Source organism: Odocoileus virginianus, chromosome 31, assembly GCF_023699985.2.
Source record: "Odocoileus virginianus isolate 20LAN1187 ecotype Illinois chromosome 31, Ovbor_1.2, whole genome shotgun sequence".
Lineage (NCBI taxonomy): Eukaryota > Metazoa > Chordata > Mammalia > Artiodactyla > Cervidae > Odocoileus > Odocoileus virginianus.
In genome coordinates, this window is record NC_069704.1 from 2,812,810 (window position 1) to 2,838,360 (window position 25,551).

Below are 25,551 nucleotides of genomic sequence, written 5' to 3' on the forward strand. Positions count from 1 at the left end.
TCTGCCAGGCCTGCCTTTTCCTCGTTTGAAAAAATGGCAGCGTTGGAAAAGGACCACGGAGCCCAGAAGGGCTGCGGAGCAGAGGAGGCGCCAGGCCGCCGTCCCTGAGCGCGGGGTTGGTGGGCGCGGGCCCCCTGCAGCGGCGGCTGTGGCTACACTGTGCTCCGCAGCTGAGGACGCTCCCTGACCGGGTGCCCCTGAGCAGGAGCCGGGGGCGGCCCCGACACAGCTGCGTGCGTGGAATGGGCCCTGAGACACCTGGGTCTTGGCCTCGACTTTGCTACCCAACCGTGTGTGATTTGGACCAAATGAGTTCCTTCCCTTCCCGGAACTTCGTCTCCTCCATCCACACCATGACAAAGTCCCATCCGAGCCTTCTTCCTTTGCCTACTTTTGATTTCGGTTGGGGACCCAGAAAGCCCCAACCTTAGGCCCAGAGTGAGTGACCGGAATGGGTACCTAAAGCTGAAGGCTTGAAGCTGGAGGTGTGGCTGGAACCGCCTGGGGGCGCGGATGCTCGGGGGGTCACGACATTTCAGAGGGGGGCAGGTAGGGCCCACGGGGAAGTTTGACAGGAACCAGGCTGGAATCTGTGCTTTAAAGAGCCGTTTCTTCTAAGGGTTGCAGTGTCAAATGTCATGTTTCATACTTTGCCTGTTGGACACTCAATTCTTGGGCTTTGCCTGCCACGTGGTTTTCTGCTGTGATTGATCTTGGCTTGAGTCACTGATGGGCCGTTTCCTCCAATGGTAGTGAATTAATGGCTGTGATGGAAAGAGGCCCAGACTTGGGGACCTAGAGACCAGAGTCGGCTGAGCTTCCCAGGAAACTGTGTGTGTAGTTTTGGGGCCACTGGGCCACCCACTGCAAAGAGTGGTGTCTAACTTTTACAATTTGTTTAGAAAATGGAGTTTGTCCTAGTGACACTTATTGGAGGGAGTTGAGAATTATAAAAAATTAAAAAGGAGGAAAATATTGGATATCTCTCCTTTTCCTACAAATTATGCTTTTTAATATTTCACTTGTTATGTATACTTATAGCCTCCAACTTTGCAGGAAAGATTTGAGGTGACTTTAGTGTACATGTATTTTTTTTTGTCTTCCAATAATTGAAGGCACATCTTACTTAAGTTTGCTTTTTTTTTTTCCTCCACTTATCCTCACAGCATACACATTTTATGTAATCATTTTCCTGATGCTGTAATTTTATATCTAATTCTTTTGCTTTGTTCTGATGTTGAAGTTTCATTCCAACTCCAGAGTTTGATGATCAGACAAAATTGTCCTAGGAACAGGATGGGTCTGTATTTAGAGGCCTGGAAAGAGCAAATTGCCAAGAAGTCAAGCTGAACTTCAATCAGCTCCAAGCTTACAGCTTGGGACAGGCAGGCATTGTTGGGTTTTAGACGTAAAAGATTTGGATCCTGGATTTGGTTCTCTGACTAACTGCCATGAGACTGGCTAGGCCACTGAAGTTACCTGGGCCTTAGAGCCTTCCTCTGTAAAATGCCTAGGCCCTCAGGGGGCTGGCCACTTCTCTTGAAGGTGGATCATTTACAACTTACAGGGTGTTGTGTGTTTCATGGCGACAAGGGTCCTTTGCTCCCATTTATGGAATACTCACGGTATGCAGGGCACTTGCCAGACACTGGGTGTCTTGTTTCATCACCAGTTACTCCATGAGGTAGCTGCTGTTCCTTCACAGATGAAGGAAGCGGGGCCGGGAGAGGTGTGTGGCAGAGCAGGATTCAGGGACCTGCGTTTTGTGCTGAACCACACCTCCTGTCACGGTTTCGTTTTCTGTCAGTGTCTCCACATCCTCTCTGAACCTGCTTGTATAATTTAGCCAGTGAAACTTCTGGAATCAGTGAATTTTGCATTTTTGTCTGATATTCTTAAAGCACCCGAATGAGTACCTGATACTTTAAGCTTGATTTTTAGTTGTGATAGGCGTGTTGACAATGGTGAGAGTGGCACTGACAGAAACACCAGCTGATGCCTCCTGCAGGTCACTTCCCGTGTGCACTAACTTGTTTAACCTCTGCAGGTTGAGGGGTGGTGTCCCCTGTAATCAGTTAGTGAGAAGTGTGACTCAGGAGCCTGAGTAGCTTACGTTTGGCCGGGTGCCTCTGCGCCCAGCCCCGCGGTGGCCCACAGAGCCCTCGCTGTGTGAGTGAATCCGTGACCGGGCACCCTCTCTCGGTGAGCGTTAGAGCCGCAGTTCAGCTCAGAGCCTGGGTCTCCCCTCCCGTGCGGCCTGCCCTCGGGTGCAGGCCGGGGTCCGGCTGCCCCTGCTGCTCAGAGAGTGATTCCTCCTTGTCTCCCGTGTTCTCTCCTAGTGGCCGTGCTCTGAGCGTGCCGGATGACCCAGATGGCATCAGCCCTGTCGCCGGCTTGGGAGACGGCGGTAAGTACGCAGAGTGAGAGCAGGGGCTGTGGATGCTGGGTCGTGGGGGCTGGGAGCCTTGAGCCGGGAGCCTGGGCCTGAGCTTCGGTGGCTCCAAGGCCCAGCGCCCCCCGGCACGGCTTGGTGCTCCCAGGAAGGGCGCAGTATTTAGCGTACATATTGACCCGCTCCTCACCTCCTTTCATAAGCCCTGGGCTAGAGGAACGGATGTCCTTTGGGCCATACTTCGTGAGTTTCATTTCTCACCGCCACGCTTGCATAGGGGGTTCAGCCAGTGTTTGCTGAACTGAACGACCAGGGGAGGTTGGATGTTGAGTCGGTGACTCGGTCAGGTTCAGGGGCTCTGTTGGTTCCTGCTCCCGAGCGGCTGGAGGCCCTGGAGAGCGGCTGTCCAAACCTGAGCGTGCCAAGGGCTTCCTGGCAGGCTGCTGGATTCCGTGTGCTGGCTGGGGCCCGGCATTCCTACATGGGCCTGCCCTTCGGGGACACATAGTTGGGTAGACCACAGGAGACGGCGCTGAGCAAATAAGCAGTCTGCTGGGCTGAAGCTGGATTAGGAGGAAATTCTGTTCTGCAGTTTGGGTTTTGCTAAGCCTTCCTCATCATTTCTGTTTCTGAAAGAGAGTGGATGCTCTCATCAATATCTGTGGGAAGTGCTAATAATTCGCCTTGTTGAAATATCTTAGAGATATTTTGACTGGTGTTTTTTTTCCCCCGTCTCCAAAGTGATGAGATTATGTGCAAAAAGAAGGAGTTTTTAGAGCAGACGACCTAAGTTTCACATGGTGAGAAGATGTTAATTTGGGGACCACCCTCAGGTTTTCCTTTAGAACCTGGCAACTTTAATGCTACAGTCCAGCAGTTCTGGTTTCTCTGCCTTCCTCCCCCAGGCTGTTGGGACCGGAGAACTTGATCGGCCTGCTCCTATTCAGCCCGTAGTGTGCATCTGCTCGCTGCCAGGCTCTGGGCTCCGCAGGGGGTTCAGCCTGGAGCGTGGCTCCGATCACGCCTGGAAGGCAGACAGTTAAAGAATGGTCACAACAGGCCACACGGTCAGTGTAGCCAGCGGGGGAGTGAGGAGCTGGGAGAGGGGCTGAGAAGGAGATTTACCCTCAGGAAGGAGCGGGGCGGCCGGAGTGTCGCCAGCAGATGAGCTGGCCTGGAGGCCTGGAGAGTGGGGGGCCCTGGGCAGGGCTGCAGCCGCGGGTGACGGAGCCCGGCCGCTGAGCGGGCAGGCGGCTGTGTGCCCTCCGCCTGGCGCCCTGCCGGCTCCCGGGCCTCTTCTCTGCTGAGCCCCGAGTGCCGTGCCCTCGACCCCCTCTGCCTGCCGCCCCCTGAAGACTCAGCTCTGGCCCACGCTTCCCTGGCCCTCCCCAGGCTGCTTTCCATGCGCTCTCCTCTCTGAACCTTGCATTTTCGCTGCATTTCATTGCATTTTTTCATGTTGGCCACTTAACGAGTGGCCTGCTTAACGAATCGGACCGCTCCTCACCCGCCTTCCTTGGCCTGGGCACCGTGACCTCTGGCCTGGATTCTCCCCGCTTTCTCCTACCTGTTCGCCTTGTTTCTCTCTCAGCGCCTTTCACAGAGATCTGTTCTCGGCAGCCAGCGGGAGCCTGTGGGAGCCGAAGCCCCCCATGCTGCCCTGAGCTCAGCGTCCTCGTGTCCTGAGAGGCCCTCCGCACCTGCCACCCAGCGCCCTGCTCCCCCGCTTCTGCTGTCCCCCCTTCACTGCTCTCCCACCCATTGGCCTCTTGGCTGGTCCTCAGATGCCCTTGGCGCCTGTCACCCCAGGCCCCTCTCTGTGGCTTCTCCAAGTCTGCCCAGAGGTCAGCCCTTCCTCAATTTAACCACCTTCTTTGTTGGTTCGTTTTCTTTTCTTTGCCACAGTGTGCAGCATGCAGAACCTTAGTTCCCTGACCGGGAACCGAACGAACCTGTGCCCCCTGCATCTTGCCCCTTGCATTGGGAGCGTGGAGTCTCAACCACTGGACTGCCAGGGAAATCCTTAACCACCTTATTTGAAACTACAGTCCTCACCCCGCCCTTGCTATTGGCATTTCCTGTCCTTACCCACTGTATTGCTCTCCACGGCATTTATCACCTTTGTACATACTCTGTAATCGCCTATCATTTATTGTCTGTCTCTTCTTTCTAGACTGTCGGCTCTTTCTATTTGTTCTGTCTCTAGGATGGCCCCGAGCAGAGTAGGCCCCCAGCGCCCGCCTGGGGGGAGAGTGGATTCACTCACTCACTCAGCACACGTCTTCCCAGCGCCTGAGGAGCCCCAGCACTTGTGCGCGCAGCCGTCGCTCACACACCCGTCCTGCCTGCTGGCTGCGCGGTCACCGTCGCTTTCACCCTTGCTCCTCTTTCTCCACGGCTTCCCCAGCACCGCACCTGGTGCTTGGCGCGGAGGAGTGGTCGAATAAATGTTTGTGGAATTAGAGAAGCTGTGGAAGGATTTGGGTTTTGCCTAAGTCTGGAATCACCCTGAAGCAGGGATCGACAGTTTCCGACCCGCAGCCTGCTTTTGAAAATGAACTTCTGTCGGAACGTGGCTTCTGGGCCTTTGAAGCATCCGTGGCTGTTCTGTGTTGAGCGGTTGTCACAGATTGGAGGCTTTCTGTCGTCTGACCGACAGAGCCTGAGATGTTTATTGTCTGCATTTTAAGAAAAAATGTGCTCAGACAGGCTTTGTTTTAAGTGCTGACGTAGGAAGATGACATCCCACCCAACAAAACAGGTTAAGGACTGGGAGGAGGAATGGGTATCGTGGCAGTTCTGCTTTGCTTGCTGCATGCTTTCTTTGGGTCCATCTTCTGACGCTTACAGGGGGATTCCCTGGTGGCTAGACAGTAAAGAATATGCCTGCAGCGTGGGAGACCCGGGTTCGATTCCTGGGTCAGGAAGATCCCCTGGAGATGGGAATGGCAACCCACTCCAATATTCTTGCCTGGAAAACCCCGTGGACAGAGGAGCCTGGCGGGCTCCAGTCCATGGGGTTGCAGAGTCAGACACGACTGAACAGCTCACACCTTTTTACCTTCTTCGGACATTTACATGGTTACACTGGGGCCAGTTCAACTAATTTTTAAATATTTGAAATACAATGACTTAAAGCTTTCTGTAGATTAATATCACAAGACAGAATATAATGTGGAAGCTACACTTTTTTCCCCTAGTAGGGGTGTGGGACGGTTTGCATATTGTGACGTTTTCCTGTGTTTGTTTTGCTTTTCTATAGTGCTCCCAAACGTGTTGGAAGAGAAAGTGTCTCCCACCAGAGCGCGGAACATGAAGGACTTTGAAAACGTAAGTAGAGACCCTGAATTAGCATCCCTCACAGCGCATGTCTGCGGCGCTGTCTGGCAGACCCACAGGGAGCCTGGGTTCTCGAGAAGCATCCAGGCAGGTTGAGGCAGAGTTTGGAGGAGGGCCGGGGCTCGCGGGCACCCTCTGGGGCACTGTGACATTCCTTCATGGCTGGCTCTTTGCACACAGGCCAGTTACGGGTTCTGACAGCAGCGGCGGTCTCCAGCCTCAGGGAGTTGGGTGTATTTCTGGTGTCCTGAGGGTGAAGGTGTCACCATGGGCACAGCTGGGAGGTGCTGAGGTGTGTCAAGGGCTTCCCTGCTGGCTCAGCTGGTAAAGAATCCGCCTGCAGTGCCGGAGACCCCAGTTGGATTGATCCCTGGGTCGGGAAGACCCCCTGGAGAAGGGATAGGCTACCTGCTCCGGGATTCTTGGGCTTTGCTGGTGGCTCAGCTGGTAAAGAATCTACCTGCAGTGCGGGAGACGTGGGTTCGATCCCCGGGTTGGGAAGATCCCCTGGAGGAGGGCATGACAACCCACTCCAGTGTTCTCACCTGGAGAATCCCCATGGACAGAGGAGCCAGGTGGGCTACAGTTTGTGGGATCGTGAAGAGTTGGACACGACTGAACAAGTAAATGGAGCACAGTCACAGCATGTGTCGAGAGCTTCCCTGGGATGGAAGGCGTGTTTTCTGTGGTCCCCGCTGAATCTGCGCTGTGACGGGTATTCTGTAGTCGCTCCTTTTTACGGGTAAGGAATCTCAAGACCAGGAGAGACTCACCTGTGGTCACATGGTGCATGAGTGACAGTGCTGGAATCTGAGTTCAGGTTTTTAGTGACTCTGAAGCTGTTTATTCTCTCTACCACCTGGGGCGGCCTCTGCATCTTGCAGGCTGCGTCTTTGTCGAATGAAACGTGAGCGATGTGTTCCCAGGTTGGCGTGGTAATTGTCTAAGAATGGATTGCTTGGTGATGGATTTGACTGCAGTGCTTTCTGTCTGCCAGCATCGTGCGTTTCATTTGTTAGTGGATGGGGTCTGTTGTCAAGTAACAGGAAAATAAGGTTATTTTCCCAATTCCAATTCTCCTTAACAAGTTACCTGCTCAGTGTGCTCATTTATCATGGGAAGAATTAGACCCTTCTTCATTTGTAACCAAATGAAATCCATACTATGCAAGACACGGGAGATATTTATCAGGGAGCAGACGCAGGACACAGAGGGAAGGACGTTCCACAATCATGTTTCTCTCTCCCCAGTTGTCTTTCCCGAACAGAACGGGACTGTCTCTGGATTTAATTTAGAACACTCATTACTGCTAATAGTTATCTGCAAACCACCAGTGACCAATTGAAGAAATGACTTGTCAGATCTCTAATGGAAACAAGTAATTCTGGAGCGTTGAGTTGTTATAATTTCAGCTGTACAACCTGATATATGCTGTGGGGTCTGGGGCCTCAAACAAATGAGATTTGATTATTCCACATCGTGTATAATTAAAATGTGCTCCACTATTAAATGGTTGTTCGTGTTTTATCATAAGAGTAATAATAGCTACTGTTTATTGAGCTCTTGCTCTGAGCTGGGAGCTGTAAGTGTTAAGCTCTTCGTATATATTACTTTAATATCGAAGCAGCTCTGCGAGATACAGAGTTATTTAATTTTTGAAAGGCACAGTTTTGATTTTTGTTTCTAGATGGAAAAATCTAACAATCTTAGAATTTTAGCTTTACACGTTGTCATTGCCTTTTGAACTGGAAGAGACTTGAGAATTGAATCTAGCTCCTTTTTTTGGACTGTAGCCCACCAGGCTCCTCCATCCATGGAATTTTCCAGGCGAGAGTGCTGGGGTGGGTTGCCATTTCCTTCTCCAGAGGATCTTCCTGACTCAGGGACCAAACCCAGGTCTCCCGCATTGTGGACAGATGCTTTACTGCCTAAGCCCCCAGGGAAGCCCCTTATTACAGGAGAGAGGAGACGCGGAGGCCGAGAGATGCGCAGTGGCAGGGCCGTTCTCAGGCACAGTTTGTGCCAAGGGCCACGGCCTCTGAAGCCAGACTGCCTGCTCGTCGCCGTCTGCTGGGTGACCTTGGGCCAGTCGCTTAACCTGTCTGTAGGTTATTTGTTTTTAAAACGGGTGTGTCGTTAGTTTCTGCTTCACAGGGCTGCCGTGCAGACTCACGAGGGAATGTATGTGCAGCACACATGCCTAGCACAGAGTTCACCCTGTGTGATACGTGTTTCTCCTTATGGTTATGGTTATATTTATTGTCATTTTTTTCCTACTCTGTCACGGGATTCACGTTTCCCTTTCTCAGGTGTGTTCTTGATGACCCAGATACTGATTTTCTGAAAGGCAAGGGAGAACCTTCTATGCCGGTATGTTTTAGGATTTATGTTTTGTCTTTATGACTGTGGTCCTTTGACTGCTGTTAGGTTTTTTTTTTTTTTATGACATTAATATTTTTTATTGTAGCACTTTCAAGAACAAATTCTGCAGTTGAAATTGAAATGACAACATGGTCTCAGTGTCTCCCTTTCAGGTCTATAAGTCACTGAAAAATTTCGTCTGGCCTGAGCTACTAAATGCAGATCTCTGCATTGGGGTGCTTATAGGAAATGCTCTTGGCATCTAATGCTGATTTTAAAGTTTGCATACATATTAAAGAGAGGGCTACAATACTTTGGACTTAAAGGGGAAGCTCATGATTTCTTTTATTCTAGTCTTGGATTACGGATATTTGAACATCAGAGTCTGTTAACAAGGGTCTAGCAAAATACAGCCCTCTTGGTTTTGCTTAGAGTTTAGCCATTCATCAGTGGCTATTTTCAAATCCATGTCCTGTGCCAGGCTATGCCAGGGGCTAGGGAATTTGCAGTAGATTAAGTGCCCACCGGGAGGACCAGTCTGTTTAGGGAGATGGACAGGAAGATCATGCAGTGACAGAGGTTAAGCCCAGCGCGCTGTGGGGCATGGAGCAGGCGCCTGATCCTGGCCCAGGGAGCTCTGGGCAGCCTCCCTGGAGCAGGTGGTCTTGAGTTGGCTCATCAGGACTAGTAGGGGTTAGCCCAGGTGGGAAGACTGGGAGGTGACCCTAGGCACAGGCGTGCACACGTGTCACAGACACGGAGAGAGCATGACAGGGCGTGATGAGGCGGGAATCCAAGTGCCTTTGGCTGGAAGGAGGCTTGGGGGGCGCTTGAGGGAAGTGGGGCTGTTGCAGCAGGCGGGGGTCAGAGTCTGCAGGCTCTTGTATGTTGCACTGCTTTGTTCTGAGTTTTGTCCTGAAGATGAAGGGGCCTCAATGGTAAGTTTTAATCTGGGGAGGGAAGTGACTGAAATGACTTCCCAGATCCGCCAGTCTGAGGCCGGTGGTGCTGTGATCAGTAAGCAGGCTGCAGTGAGGGGTGGGGTCCGCGGGCGTGGAGAAGAAAGTCAGAACTGCAGCGCTAAAAGAGCTCCCGGGATCGGTTCATCCAGGCCCTGCATCTGACACCCGGGCCTCGGGCCCAGAGAGGGGCAGGGACTCACTTGGTCTTTGAATCCAGGCCTCTGTCCTTCTGCTGCACTCGGGATTCTGCGTGAGTCCCCTTCTGACATGTGAAAACCGCACACCTTCTTGTGAGTCTGTCAACTGGGGATCTGTTGTCTAATCCCTTCCCCAGACGAGGTGTCATCATCTGCACGGCAGGCCTTATGGTAGGAGGCTGGCAGGTCAGTGTGGTCTTCAGTGGGAGCCTGTCTTGTTGCTCCTTCTTGGATGATAACGTCATGGGGAGCGCCCCGGACCGAGGCGGCCCGACTGAGCGGCGTTCTGTAAGGGACTCTGCTTCTCTGGTGTGACCGGTTCCAGAGCCTACAATCTGTCTCTCCCTTTGTCTCTCTCAGAATGCTGTGAGTGACTGGGGAGACCCAGAATCTGGTTCGGCGTGTCCCGGGTAGCTGTTCTTTATCCACAGATAGAAGAGTTTACTCCTGGCTTGTACTGTGACGCGTGTAGCTTTCTGTCTCTGTTGGTTCAGGTGGGTAGTATTATTTAATGACCGTCTGAAGTTCATAAAGACGTGTACTAAAAGGGATGGGCTGAACCATAATTCACATAACCTCCTCCCGTGTGGCGTTCAGACTGTTTCTAACTCCTCACTGTGGTAAACGGAGCGGTGATGAGTGTCCTGGTCCCGTGTCTTTGTACAGTTCTGCTTTTTTTTCCCCTTAGGACAGGTTTTCCTGCTTTTGCCTCCAGCCCAGCTGCGCTGAGGTTCTGGCGTTTGTATCGAGGCGCTTGTTCCGTTTTGTTGAAAAGTCTTGGCCTCAGCGAGGCCGTCCGTCAACTTTAGTGCTTCGTCCATGCCGTGGCTCGGAGTTTGCACCTGTGAGTTTGCCCTGTAGCCTCTGTGCGCTGGGCGTCTGACTCCCGGAGGTGGTTCCCCTGCCCCTCAGCCCCCACCTGCTTTGTGTGGCCCTGAAGCTTCTGAAGCAGCGGGACACGTGGATATGACACGTACCTGGAAATGACCAGAATTGGGTGTTAGGTCTGGCTCTGTCACACTAGCAGACCCGTGACCCTGTTTGTTTAGGTTGCTTCTAGAACCTTCTCTGTAAAGCGGGGCTGATAAGGTCTCTCATGCAGAACTGGTGTGAGGGTCCCATGAGTTCGGTGTGGAAAGCCCCTCGCTTGATGCCTGGCGCACGGCGGGGAGTCGGGGCCTGCTGTCCACTCTGTCCTGGGGATTCTGCTGCAGCCAGCTCCTCCTGGTTCTCCTCGGCAGTTGTCAGTTTCCGCTGACCCGGCTTTGATGTTTCTTTGACCTTGGAACAAAATGCCTAACTCCTTGCCGCGGCGCGTGTGACCCTGCCCTGCGTCACCGGCTGCTGCCGTCTCCCGTCGCACTGCTCTCCGGCATCTGGGAGCCCCTGCGACCTTCCTCCGCCGCGCGGTCGGGCCTTCAGCCTGCTCCTGCCTCTGCTGGGACTGCCCTTTCTCTTCGTCCTGAGCGCCAGGATCCCCACGTCCACGGCTTAGTCTTTGCGTGACTTTATAGAGAGGCCGCCTGTGACTCCCTTCCCGAGTTCGCTTGGGACCCGGCACTCGGCACGCGGTGTTTTCCGCCCGCAGTCTTAGGACTGTTTGCAGTTACGTGTTTTATTGGTGGGACCCGGCACTCGGCACGCGGTGTTTTCCGCCCGGAGTCTTAGGACTCTTTGCAGTTACCTATTTTATTGGTGGGACCCGGCACTCGGCACGCGGTGTTTTCTGCCCGGAGTCTTAGGACTGTTTGCAGTCACGTGTTTTATTGGTGTGATTGCTTAACTTTGCGTCCTCTTCTGTGTCCCTCCTGCTCAACACCCAGCTGAACAAGATGGTAGTCATTGAATTCTTACTGATAAAAACAAGTGTGTTGCCTTGTAAGCTGTGGGTTTTGGTTGCCTTACCCGTGCAATGGGAGAAGTAGCATTGAACGCCTGGGCTTGTGGTGAGGGCTAAGGACCACACGCCAGGACGCTGCGGGCCCAGGTCTTAAGCCGACGGGTGTGGCGGCTGCGCTCTGTGCATCTGGTGGCTGGAGCCGTGTAGCAGGGGGGAGGGCGCGCAGGTCCCCCAGAGTCTTAGGAGAGCAGGCAGTGATGAGGGTCGGGGGGCCTGAGGAGGAGAACGGGGGCGCCTTTAGAGCAGGCGGGAGAGCAAGAATCACGTGGGGCGCAGGTTGGCGGAAGCGGTGGGCGGCCCTCTGGAGCTGGCAGAGTGCCTGCACCGCCGCTCTGTGGTCCCCGCTCTGCAGGGTGCGGGGCCTGTCAGGGCCAGAGGTCTTGGGAGTCAAGTCTGGTGAGTGTTGCGTGCAGAGGCCCGTCTGTGTAGTAGGCCGGTCCCCTGCGCGCTGGACCCACCGCTCTGAGCTCTCAGACCTCTGAGTGTCCTGGCCACGCCCTCTGCAGACCTGGCCAGATGGCGGGCTGGGCCGTGTAAATTTTTACAGTCTTTCTGAAGGCCATTGGAAAGAGATTTTGATGGTCATAAAAATAATATTACTCTTGAGCTTGATAATCCATCTTGGGGAAATTCATCCTGAGGAAAGAACCCAGCAGAAGGGAAAAGCTGCGAGCATGAAGGTGTTGTCACATTGTGTGTGATTGTGAAAAATCGGTAACAGGGGAGTTATATTTTACATTTGTCATCTCTTTGGCTTATTGCAACAGGCTTGTGTTGAAGGTGTTTCCCAGGTGAGGAAGCTGAGGTTGGAGAGATTCAGTGATTCGCTCAGGAGTTTAGTGTGATCCAGAAACAGAAAGAAGGCCAAATGCACAGCTGGCCTTTCTGCTCGGAAAGCCTGCAGGCGTTCTTCTGGAGCACACTGCATCCTTGCGTGCTCAGCAGGGAAATGGTTAAGCAATTGACTGTGAATCAATTCAGTGGAATTCAGTGCAGTCATTTTAAGTGATAATTATGGAATTCTGTAGCAACATGAAAATATTTAAGACATGTTAGGGGAAGCAATGGATTATACAAATTCACTTATGTTACAATTTTACAAAAAAAATGTGTATTCATGAGCAAAGGCTGAAAAGAATATATAGAGAGTAGATTTCATAAGATAGTTGCATTCCAAGTGTTGTTTGGGTTCACATTTAAAATTCTGTTATTACTCCAGGATTGTCTGTTGATAAATAGGTGTTTGCCTAGCAACAGCTTTCTGGGTGTTTTGAGGACACTGGGAGAGTACTGGAATCAGAAACTCATTCTAGAGTGTCTTCTTCCTTTTACTCACCCCGCTTAGCTCCTGCTGCAGAATTGCCTTACATGCCGTGTTATTTACCAGAAATGAACTCTGGGCAGCAGGATTTCATGGTTTTTGTGATGTCTGGGTGAATGGTCTAACAGTTTTTGGACTTTCAAAGAGGATAAAAAAGATCAATGGTGGCGCGAAGATCTGCATGTTGAGGGCTTGAGCGAGAAGTGGATTCATTCTGAAAGTGATCCTGTGTCTCCTGCCTTCTCAGTACCAGGCTCTGCCAGGTACTGTAGCCCATGTAGTTGTCACGACACCTCCGTGAGGTAATTGACTTTGATCCTCTTTTCATTGATGAGTGAACAGTGACTCAAAGACGTGCAGTAGTTTCCCCAAGGTTGCGAGGCTCACAGGTGACAGCGCTGGGAGTTGAGTCCACTCCCGGCTCCACTGACCCAGGGCCCCTGCTCTTGGTCCTTGCTGCCTGCAGTCCAGAGGTGCTCTGGGGGGTGAGCTTCCGAGCCGCTGAAGCTGACGGCCACATCGCCAGAAGCTTGGCTCCTGGCTGAGAGTTCGGGTGGTTGGAGTTGCCCTGCTTCTTTTTTATGGTGTTGGCTTTTGTTTTACTCCCCTTTCTGATGGTGCCCTAGGCTCGGAAGGCCTTTGACAGGGAGTGGGAGGAAGCCCCAGTGGCCGAGTAGAAGCGCCTTCAGAGGGTCCTCCTGCGGAGCTGGGACTGAGTAGGGACGGTTCCTCTTTCAGAGGCTCCAACTCCATGGTCTCACTCGGGTTGCCAGGGCTGGAACGTGGCAAGTAGTGCCCTCGTGTTCACCCACTTTTGAGCACTGTTTCTGAGTCATATTTGGTGGATTTTCAGGTATTTATTCCTATTGTATGGTAAGCAATTCTCAGTGTTTCCACTCTTTTGTTTTTTTTTTTTCATTTCTTAAACGTACTTCAAGTGCAGATGAAAAGTACAAATGAAAAGAATATTAATGTTTTAAGTTCTTATGTTATGCCAGGCACAACACTAAACATCCCAATTAATTTCTTTTAAATCCTCATAATAGCTCTCTGAAAGAGGCATTATTATAATCCCACTTTTATAGATAAAGGAACTGAGGCACACAGAATCATGAGCTTGACTAAAGTCATACGCTAGTAAGGCAGCCTGGACCGACTGTATTCGTTCATTTAGCACATGTTGATGGGGTGTCCCCTGTGTCCCAGACACTGTGCTACAGTCTCAGGGGGAACAGCTGTGAGCAGATAGATTGCAAGGTCCCTGCCCTCCACAAGTAATGATATTCATATAGCAGGTGTGATAGCAAACAGTACACGTGTAAGGATTGAAGACGAAGGCAGGTTGTGACAACTTCTAATAAGAAAATAAGAGTTCTGCGTGTGAGAGTGACTTGGTGGAGGTAGTGGAGATGGCCCTCTTTGGAGCCAGTTTTTAGGAGGGGCCTGGTGGAGGATGTGACATTTACGCTGAGATGGAAAGCCTGAGATTGAACCTCCCCGGCAAGGGCTGCAGGAAGAGCCGTGCATGCAGACAAGGCCCAGCTTACGTGAGGACCGGGGACGGTGGAGCATTGCCAACAAGGGGTAGGGCGCTTCATGGTCGAGCGTAGAGCCAGATCATACAAATCTGCGGCCACGGCACCAAGCTTTTTTTATTTTGATTTTGCAACCCCGTGGACTGGAGCCTGCCAGGCTTCTCTGCCCATGGAATTTTCCAGGCAACAATACTGGAGTGGGTTGCCCTTTTCTTCTCCAGAATGTCTTTCTGACCCAGGGATCAAATCTGCGTCTCCTGCATTGCAGGTGGATTCTTTACCATTGGGCCACCGGGGAAGCCCAGGAAGTCTTACTCTCAGAGTGGTGGAGGAACTTCCTTGGTAGCCCAGTGGTAAAAACTCTGCTTTTCAATGCAGGGGTTGCAGGTTTGATCCCTGTTCAGGGACTTAAGATCCCTCATGCCTTGGGGCGAAAATTTAAAAGCAGAACAAAATCAATAAAAGACTTTAAAAAATCTTAAAAAAGTGATAGAAAAAAGCAATGTCTGTCTGACTCTGAAGCCTGTGGGTCTCTCCTTGCATCACATGGCCTTTAAGAAATTCGTAAATATGCCCAGCTTTCTGACCACTCCATTGTTATTGTGTATTAATGACTATCTCTTTATGTTGTAGACTAAAATACAAAAGAAGATATGGTTCCCCATCTCTTAGAGACGGATTGGGTAGAAAGGCAAATCACCCAGCTGGTAGACTGCAGTGTGATAGGTTGCTGTGACAGAGAAATTAAAGGGTGTATGGAAACATTTAGAAGGACCGCACTCCAGCTCGGTGGGGTCGTCAGAGAAAGCTTGATGAAGGACTGGCATTACGCAGAGAACGAGCCTGCCATTGTTGCACAAAAGTGGGTGCCTGTATTTCATTTTAGTCACTGGGGCCTGGCTGGCGTTGCAGTGACCTTCTGAAGGCTTATTTACCTTTTCTCATTAAAAAAAAAGTTCTTCACCTATAAATAGAACAAATATTCTTTCAAGTGTTGCTAAGAATTTTAGCAGCATGCACAATGTGGGCATTCTTAGCAACCTCCATAAATAATTTATTGGTAGGCGACTAATGGAATAAGGTTTCTCTTTATAGGAAGCATCTGGCGGGGTAGACTTTTTGTTTGAATGAATGTTTTATGTGCTGTTTCCTTAAAACATTTAAAAGGGAGGCTTTAATGAACCTATCAATTGCTTGTTGCTCTGTTCTTCTTAGCCACAAAATTGAAACTTTTAAGTGTTAACAAGGGGCCAGGGGTGGAAAATTTGAAATGTACTTAATGTAGAGTATGCTTATATTTTCTTTTATCAGTTGTAAAAGTATTCAAAAATTTATTAAAAGCAGTATTATGTGCTATTACCAATTATTTTTTAAAATGTTGAAGAAGAGCCCCAATGAATGTATATTTATGGTGATGTAGTAACATTCAGGTACAGCTATTAATATTTTACTCTATTTTACTTTTGTTGTCGTTGTTCAGTCTCTAAGTTGTGTCTTACTCTTTACAGCCCCAGGGACTGCAGCACGCCAGGCTCCCCTGGAGTTTGCTCAGATTCGTGTCCATTGAATTGCTGATGCTATCTAACCATCTCATCCTTTGCCACCCCCTTCTCCTTTTGCATAAAATAAAACCCTGCACTTTTAAGTGTTAGGTGAGTTTTGACATATGTATACTCCCTTGTAACTTTTGTCATAATCAAGAAATATATTTATTTGATTTTTTTTTTTGGAATATGTGTATATAGTTGTAGGCTCATGTGACTGTCAGTCACAATCAGAATGTTCCAAAATGCCAAAAATTCCCGAGTGTTCCCTCTTTGTGGTCAGAGTCTTCACTCAGGCCTCTGGCAGCCATCCCTCTATTCCCAGTCCCTGTAATTTTGATTTTTTCCGGAGATCATATACATAGCCTCATACAGCTTGTGATCTTTCGAGGGTAACTTCTTTCCCTCACTGTAATATCTTTGAAATTCATTCACGTCGTCATGTACCACGGTAGTTGAGTATTTTCCACCATGTGGATGTGCACTTTATTCACTCACCCTTTGAAGAGCATTTGAGTTCTCTCCATGTTTTGGTGATTATTCATAAAGCTGCAGCAAACATCCCTGTATAAGTGAGTGTGTGTGTGTGAGTGTGTGTGTGTGTGTGTGTGTGTGTGGGCATGGCTATCACTTCTCTAGGGTAAATACCTAGGACTGGAGTTGCTGAGTCACATGGTAAATGTGTTTTTTTTGGTAAGAAACCACCAAACTATTATTCAGAGTGATTGTACCATTTTGCACCCCCATCAGCAGAGTATGAGAGTTCCGTTTGTTCCACATCTTCATCAGCATTTGGTATTATCAATTAAAAAATTTTTTTGGCCATATTCTAATAGATGTGTAGTGGTATCTCATTATAGTTTTAGTCCACTTTTTCCTAATGGCTAAAGATGCTTACGGAGAAGGCAATGGCACCCCACTCCAGTACTCTTGCCTGGAAACTCCTGCGGACAGAGGAGCCTGGTAGGCTGCAGTCCATGGGGTCGCTAAGAGTCGGACCCGACTGGGCGACTTCACTTTCACGTGTTGGAGAAGGAAATGGCAACCCACTCCAGTGTTCTTGCCTGGAGAATCCCAGGGACGGGGGAGCCTGGTGGGCTGCCGTCTGTGGGGTCGCGCAGAGTCAGACACGACTGAAGTGACCTAGCAGCAGCAGCAGCAGCAGAGATGCTTAAAAATCTTTTCTTGGGCTCATTTGTCATCTGTGTATCTTCTCCTGTGAAGTGTTTTTTCAAAACTTTTGCCTGGTTTTGTTTTTTTAAATTGAGTTGCTTCCTAGCAATGACATTTTGAGAGATACTTATGTATTCTAGATACTGTTCTTCTGTTGGATTTGTGATTTGCAAATGTTTTCTCTCAGTGTGTAGCTTGCCTTTTCATTCTCTCAGCACTGTTTTTCCAAAGCAAACTTTAAAATTTTGATGAAGCTCAATTTATTGATTTAAAAGAAGGGTTTCCAATTCATGAATTTGGTAAGTCTCCTCCCTTATCTAGGTTCTTGATTTCATCAGACATACATAATGTCTTACTAGATTTGTACTTACAAATCTTCCTTTTTGGAGATATTGTAAATAGTATTTAAAAAATTTTTCAGTTTTCAGTTATTTGTTGCTAGTATATTGAAATATGATTGATACCTGCATGCTGACTTTGCTAAACTCACTTAATGAATTCTGGGACCTTTTTTGGTAGATTCCTTGGAATTTTTTGTATATATGGTCATGTTGTCTGCACGTGAGGGTGGTTTTACTTCCTCCTTTCCAATCTGGATGCCTTTTATTTTTTTCCCTTGTTTTATCACACTGTCTGGAACTTCAAATACATTTTGAATAGGAATCATAAGAGCCAATATCCTTTCTTTATTCTTGATGTTAGGGGAATAGCCTTTCGTTCTTCATTTTTAGTAAATATGTTTTTTGTAGATGTGTGATTTATTTTTGTATGTGTCCTTTAGCAGATAAAGGATGTTTCCTTGAATTCCTAGTTTGTTGAATTTTTATCTTGAATGGTTGTTGAGTGTCTAATGCTTTCTATGCACGTCTTGTTATTATCATATGTGTTTTTTCTTCTTTGGTCTTTTAGTTCGGTGGATTACATGGATTGACTTTGGAATATTGAAGTAGCCTTAGATTCCTGGGATAAATCCCACTCATGATGTGTTAATACGTTTCCAATTTTCCAAAGAAAGGCAATACCAAAAAATGTTCAAACTACTGCTCAATTGCACTCATCTCACATGCTCACAAAGTAACGCTCAAAATTTTCCAAGCTAGGCTTCAACAGTATGTGAACTTCCAGATATTCAAGCTGGATTTAGAAAAGACAGAGGAACCAGAGAGCAAATTGCTAACATCCTATTGGATCATAAAAAACCAAGAGAATTCCAGAAAAATATCTACTTCTGCTTCATTGACTACATTAAAGCCTTTGACTGTGTGGATCATAACAAACTGTGGAAAATTCTTAAAGAGATGAGAATACCAGACCACCTGACCTGCCTCCAGAGAAATCTGTATCCTGGTCAAGAAGCAACAGTTAGAACTGGACATGGAACAACAGACTGGTTCCAAATAGGAAAAGGAGTATGTCAAGGCTGTATATTGTCACCCTGCTTATTTAACTTATATGCAGAGTACGTCATGAGAAACACTGGGCTGGAAGAAGCACAAGTTGGAATCAAGATTGCCAGGGGAAATATCAATAACCTCAGATATGCAGATGACATCACCCTATGGCAGAAAGTGAAGAGGAACTAAAGAGCCTCTTGATGAAAATGAAAGAGGAGAGTGAAAAGCTGGCTTATAACTCAGCATTCAGAAAACTAAGATCATGGCATCTGGTCCCGTCACTTCATGGCAAATAGATGAGGAAACAATGGAAACAGTGACAGACTTTACTTTTTTGGGCTCCAAAATCACTGCAGTTGGGGGCTGTAGCCATGAAATTAAAAGATGCTTGCTCCTTGGAAGAAAAGCCATGACAGACCTAGACAGCGTGTTAAAAAGCAGGGACATCACTTTACTGACAAAGGTCCGTCTAGTCAAGGCTATGGTTTTTCCAGTGGTCATGTGTGGATGTGAGAGTTGGACTATAAAGAAAGCTGAGCGCTGAAGAATTGATGCTTTTGAACTGTGGTGTTGGAGAAGACTCTTGAGAGTCCCTTGGACTGCAAGGAGATCCAACCAGTCCATCCTAAAGGAGATCAGTCCTGGGTGTTTCTTGGAGGGACTGATGTTGAAGCTGAAACTCCAATACTTTGGCCACCTGATGCAAATAACTGACTTCATTTGAAATGACTGATGCTGGGAAAGATTGAAGGCAGGAGGAGAAGGGGACAATAGAGGATGAGATGGTTGGATGGCATCACTGACTCAATGGACATGAGTTTGAGCAAGCTCTGGGAATTGGTGATGGACAGGGAAGCCTGGTGTGCTGCAATTCATGGGGTCGCAAAGAGTCAGACATGACTGAACAACTGAACTGAACTGAATTTTTAAAAATTTAGTTGAGGATTTTGAGTCTATTATTTAGAGTATTTAGTCTGTAGTTTTCTAATAATATTTTTTCTGGTTTTATGAGGGTAATGCTGCCCTACTAAAATGAAATGGGAAAGTTCCCTCATTTTCTGTTTTCTGGAAAAGATTGTATAAAATTGGTAGAGATTTAAATATTTGGTAGAAATTGCTACTGAAATCATCCTGAAATTTTCTTTCTTGGAAGGTTTTAATTACAAATTTAAGTTTTAAAATAGCTATAGGAGTGTTCAGTTTCTCTTAATTTCTTCTTTGGTAAATTTTGATAATTTGAAGCTTTGAAGGAATTGTGTAATTTCATCTAAGCTCTCCAGTTTACATGTATAGATTTGTATCCATTATTCTCATATTATCTTTTTAATAACTATGGGATCTGTAATAATTCCTCTTTCATTCTTGATATGGGTAAGTTATGTCTACTCACTATTTATTTTTTTACCAGTTTGGCTAGAGGTATATTAGTTTCATTAATCACTTGAAAGAGGCATCTTTTAAAAGTGATTTTCCTTTGTTGTTTTTCTCTTTTCCTTTTCACTGATTTCTGCTTTTATGGTTATTATATTCTTCATTCTATTTGCTTTGGGTTTATTTTGCTCTTTTCATGATTTCTTAAAATAGAAGCTTAGATTATCGACCTGAAATACTCTTTTTTAGAAACAATTATTTTTGTTGGCGTATACTTGATTTACAGTGTTGTGTTAGTTTCCGCTATGCGGCAAAGTGAATCACATCCACATACATGTGGAGTACACGCAGTGATTCTGTAGAATCTGTAGAATCGCTCAGATTCTTCCCCATGTAAGTCTCTACAGGGCGCCGAGTAGACTTCCGTGTTCTGCACAGTAGGTCCTTGTGAGCCAAAGTCGCTCAGTCGTGTCCGACTCTTTGTGACCCCTGGACTATACAGTCTATGGAATTCTCCAGGCCAGAATACTGGAGTGGTAGCCTTTCCCTTCTCCAGGGGATCTTCCCAACCCAGGGATCGAGCCCAGGTCTCCGGCACTGCAGGTGGATTCTTTACCAGCTGAGCTGCCAGGGAAGCCCAGGAACACTGGAGTGGGCAGCCTATCCCTTCTCCAGGGGATCTTCCTGACCCAGGGGTTGAACCAGGGTCTCCTGCACTGCAGGCAGATTCCTTATCAACTGAGCTATCATATATAAAGTGTATAAATATTTTTTCTTTTCTAAAGCATTTAATAGTATAAATTTCCCTATAAATATTACTCTAACTGCATCCAAAAAATTTTTATTTTGATTTTCATTTATTCACAGTGTCTTTTGATTTCCTCTTGTGTATATAGATTGTTTAGAGATGTGCTGTTTCATTTCTGAGTCCTTGGGAATTTCCCAATTTTCCTTCTGTTACTGATTTCTAAGTTTATGTCTGTTATGGTCAGGGAATATAGTTTAATTTCATTTCTTTTAAATTTGTTACATCTACTTTATCTCTTTTCCCCTCCCTCCCGCCTCATTAGGGTGCTAGTTGAAGATATTATGACAGCACCCTTGAGAACTTCAGCGTGACTCTCTTGCTTAGGACATTCTCTTACACACTCATAATACTATTTATTGCCTGGTGGAAAGTTGTTATTCGGAGTCCCCCAGCTGTCCCCATATAGCGTAAAAAGATTCCAAGAGTCACTGTATGATTTTATTCTACTTCGTAGTCAGGCCTCTATTACTTGCATTCATTTAGAGGAGTCCCCCAGCCATTTTTGTCTTGAGCTTGTCATCAAGATTCCTGAAGAATCCGAGTCTGTTGTTTGTAGAGCGCCCTTCAGTCTGGATTTGTTTGATTGTCGACTCTTGATTAAACGTTGTAAGAACAGTTGTACTCGTTTGTGGTTATTTCTGGCCGCCCTGGGTCTCCCTTGCCGCGTGTGGGCTTCTTTCTCTGGGTGGCGGCGGGCAGGGCCGCTCTTTGTCGAGGTGCGCGGGCTCCTCGCTGCTGCGGCTCCTCCCGCCGCGGAGCGCAGGCCCTGGGCAGACGGGCTTCAGCTGCCGCCCGCTCAGGCTCAGTAGGTGCGGGCTTGGTTGCTCCATGGCGGTTGGAGTCTTCCCGGCCCAGGGATTGAACCCATGTTCCCTGCATTGGCAGGCGGATTTTTATCCACTACGCCACCAGGGAAGTCTGACAACGCTTGATGAGTTGCAGGTTAAAGGGTGTAGGTATTTGGGGAATTCCTTGGCAGTCCAGTGGTTAGGACTTGGTGCTTTCACTGCCAGGGTCCAGGTTCAGTTCCCCGGTTGGGGAACTAAGATCTCACAAGCTGTTAAGTTGCCAAAAACAAAAAGAAAAAGAGAAGATTATAGGCATTTTGGCATTTTTAAATGAAATTGCTTACCTTCAGCGATTTAGTTCAGGAGGCACAGCATGTCAGTTTGTTCCGCCAGGGGCAGTAGTAATGTATTCTGTTGATTAGGGTGATGTCTGCTAGGCTTCTAAATTGTGGCGATGCTTTTCCCTTTTCTAAGTGCTGAGCCGTCTGATGGCTTGGGACGGTGGGATACCGTGCCTCCAATGCTCTTTCACCTTTTGCGTTGCGTGTTGATCTCTGCCCGAGTCGTTTGTTACCGGGTGTGTGTGTGTTGGTCGACTATAGCAGTTGTATGATGGTGGTTTTCTCTTCCTGCGACTCTCTACGTTTATTAACTTGATTTCTTTTGTAAAGAAGAGCTTCCCTTCTTCCTTTCCTCTTCTTTCTTTACTCACTTGCTTTCAGTGTGGAGTCGTGAATTCTCTCCACTCAGTCGTTACTCATCTCAGTGCTCAGACGGTCCCGAATGTGGCCCTTAATCCTGGCTTGTGGCAGAGGTGAGCTCTTAGTCCCTTTGTAGCCTGGGAAGCTACGGGCATTCATGCAGGTCTTGTCCCTCAGACCTTACTTTCCATAACCCATCTGTGCTTATTTTCTAGCAAATCACTGAACTGAAGAAAGAGAACTTTAACCTAAAGCTCCGTATCTATTTCCTCGAGGAAAGAATGCAGCAGGAGTTTGATGGCCCCACCGAACACGTCTACAAAACTGTGAGTGCCCCGCTTGGCGCTGCTGTCCCTGGCGTCTTTTTTCATAGTCATTCGAAGCAGCGATTCGATTAATATTTGTTCTCAGAGTTGGCATGAGTAGATAGCACTGCTTTCCTTTCATTTGAATTGATTACAGGGAGCGTAAAGATAATAGAATGACCTTAATACTAAGCAAAGCGATACAAGATTAATTTTAAGGGAGTCTTTCTCTCTTCTTAAAATGGAATTCTGACTTACCATATCTAAATTGCCATTTTCTCATTATTTATAATTGAAACAGAGTGAAATGGTGGCGCATGTCTTTGGAATTGAATCCTGTTGTTACTCACTAGCTTGTGTAACTGTAGGCAAGTCCCTTCAGCTGTCTGGGCTTGCTTCCAGAGTTAAGTGATAATCCCTCTGTCCCGGGGTTATTTGTGTGGATTAAGATGAGTTGATAGATGAAAAGCCTCAGCACACAGTCAGCCCTTGACAGCGATCAGCATTGTCTCAGTGAGGCTTCCATTGGCAGCCCAAAGTCAGGGCTGTCATGTTTTTTCTGTGATACGACTCTTCTGTATTCCTTGCATGCATGCTTATAACTGTCAGAAAAAAGTCTATTCCTATCTCAAGTCTTGACCTGGAGGCCTCTGCGTGGAAACAAACCGTGGTTCTGGGAGTTGAAAAAAGAACTTGGCTCTCTGGAAAAGGCAGGAGACAAAGTGTTTCGGTGCCCCTTTCTTGACTTTCTCCAGGAGATCAGCCCTCGGCCTGAGACTCCATTTTTTTTCCCTCTTCTGAAGTTTGCACCAGTGAAAACTTCTGAAGGAGGAAAACGAACCTTCCTTAACTTTTAGTGGGTGGACTTAAATGGACTTGTCTTGAAGACGGATTGTATTGTACGTCTGAGCTTTCTCAAGAATTAAAAAGCTCCCTTGTCCTTCAAGACCCAATTTTTCCCCCCCTTTATTGTGGGAGAGAAAGACAATGAGGATCTCCCCCTTTTGGGAAAGAAGTGGTGATGCAATCAAAATTTTAAAGAAAAGCCTGTCACCTAAAATATTTCCTACTTGTGTATGACTGTCATGTACGTCAGGACAAATATGGGTGTTAGGAAATCAAAAACAACTGCTTCCTCTTGGTGAGGCACCTGTCCTGGGTGTTTGTACATTCATCATCTTCTTATTTTAATTCTCAAGACAGTCATTTCCCATGGGAATGATCCTTATCTTGCAGGAGAGGAAACTGAAGCTCAGGAAAGATCAGTAATGTGCTTGATGTCGTGTAGCTGCTCCGTGAGATGGGTTTTGAACCTGGGTCTGCTGCCTCACTGTACTATGCAGTTCAGCTCTTCTTTTTCCATTGTTTGGCTAGATGGCTTGATTTGATTATACTTTTATTTAAATTTTAATTTTTTGGATAGGTGTACATGGTTCAGAATCAAAAAGTATAGAAAGTATACACTGGAAAGACTTCCTTCCATCCTTGTCTCCTGGTTCCCTAGATCTAACCAATATGATTAATTCTTCAGGCAGAGAAATGTTATGTGTATGCAAGCAACCACTGTGTGTGTGTATATTATGTATCAATGCCCTTTTTACATAAATGTGAGCATGTTCTGCTTTGATATTAACAATATCTTGCATATGTTTCCTTAATAGTGGTTTAAGAGCTTCTTCATTTTTATAATGATATTCCATTTGATATTTATATGGTGTCTTGATTTTTGGTTTAGAAAATATGATCACCATGTATATAAATTTATAGCTTGAAGTATTAGGCTTGTAAAAAATAATCTCGCGGACATGTTAGCCATGTTGTCTTTTAAATTCGCTGCTCCGGGGCTGCCCGTTGGTTCATCAGAAAGCAAACCACTTAGAACATATGACATCACCTGTTACGTAGAAGCTCTCTGCCCTTCGGAGAGCTGGAAGAGGAATCTTCTCTTTGAGGGGGTTTCTCCAGTTTTCCCCAAACCACAGTTGAAGACGTGTGCGGTCACTCACCATCCTCTGTGCAGAGATCGGTGTTTCTAGGAAAAGCTCTGCAGAGATGACCTCCGTAGTCTCCGTTGTTTGGCAGTGAAGAAAACGACGCGGCCTGAGCCCCATCTCCCCACCGCGTCTCGTTTGCTAGCTCATCCAGTCCTCGAATCCACCAGGGCAGCTGGGCCCCGTGTCTGCCGCGTGACCCCCTGCGGGATCTGAGAGGGGAGTAAGGGCTGTTTCTTCCTTTTCTTTTTTAAGATTTCCCCCCCTTTGTGATGAGAACTCTTTTTTTTTTTTTAAATTTATTTATTTGTCTGCATCTTGTAGCACATGGGGTCTTTGTTGTTGCATGCGGGATCTTTTTAGTTACATCATCTAAGATCTTTCACTGTAGCCTGCAGGCTCTAGTTCCCTGACCAGGGATCGAACCTGGGCCGCCTGCGTTGGGAGTGAGGACTCTTAGCCACTGGACCATCAGAGAAGTCCCTTGGGCTTGTGTTTCAAGGTCAATTACAGGCTCGCACTTCCGCTTTCGTGTTGGCTATGAGCAGGAAGGCAGGGGCTGTGACTGCCTTGCCTACCACGGTGGCCTCAACTCTCACCCGGGGCTCGGCCTGTCACAGGGGTTGGTGTGTGTCCATCATGTGAAGGAACGAGTGGACGAGCGTCCGCTGACTCAGAGCGGCTTCTGCCCAGTAAAGAGTGGAGACAGAATTTGAAGCCAGGTCTGGCATCGTTGACTCAATGGACGTGAGTTTGAGCAAACTCTGGGGCATAGTGAAGGACAAGGAGGCCTGGCGTGCTGCAGTTCACGGGGCTGCCAAAAGCAGACACGACTGAGCAGCGGAACAGTTGTCAAGTCCCACGGCCGTGGCCTTTCCACCCGGACTGACTTCTCAGCCGGGGTGCTCTCCCCTTTGGGGCTGCTTGGCTGAAAGGAGGGAGGCATGTCCTCTGAGATTGTAAATCGTACTGAAAATGTTATTTTTATTTACAGTGATACACATGTATTAGGGAATAGAATGTCGGGTTGGTGTACATTATTAGAATAAAGCAGGTGCAGGATTACAGAAATCTTGGATTTACAGCAGCCCTCCATAGACTACACCCTTGGACCCGCCTCTGTGCTGGGTGACTTCATCTAATCCGTCTGAGGACTTTGGGGAACTGGTTCTCAAAGCCTGTCTCTGCCCCACAGCCTCATCTTGTGATCCATGTGCCAAAGATCCTGCCTGTGGGTTGTCACAGGAGTTGCAAGCCCACGGCCCTGTGTGTCTGCCTCTGCCCCGTCAGTTAAGAGGAAGAAAGCCCGTGGTGTCCCCTCTAGGCAGCGGGCCCCGTGCAGTCACGGCTCTTTGGGAAGGGGGTACCCTGAAATCTCACACTGAAATGAGACAGGCAGTGATGTGGCTTCCCATCCACATGTTGTTTGGAAGCTGCAGCACGGTCCCACTGCTCCAACCACCACATGC

The 25,551-nt window shown here is 47.8% G+C and overlaps 1 protein-coding gene across 4 annotated transcripts in view; it reads left to right on the forward strand.

The window, feature by feature from the left end:
• The window catches only part of CDK5RAP2 (CDK5 regulatory subunit associated protein 2), a 174,806-nt gene that overhangs the window by 7,431 nt on the left and 141,824 nt on the right, over positions 1-25,551 (forward strand). For all 4 annotated transcript variants that reach the window (XR_011484910.1, XM_020905641.2, XM_070459194.1 and 1 more), the window contains exons 2-4: positions 2,340-2,407; positions 5,655-5,722; positions 22,002-22,112. Coding sequence is in view for 3 of the 4 variants with exons in the window: in XM_020905641.2 (XP_020761300.2) it covers positions 2,340-2,407; positions 5,655-5,722; positions 22,002-22,112 (247 nt within the window). In the remaining variant the exon portion in view is untranslated. The remainder of the gene's footprint in view (positions 1-2,339; positions 2,408-5,654; positions 5,723-22,001; positions 22,113-25,551) is intronic.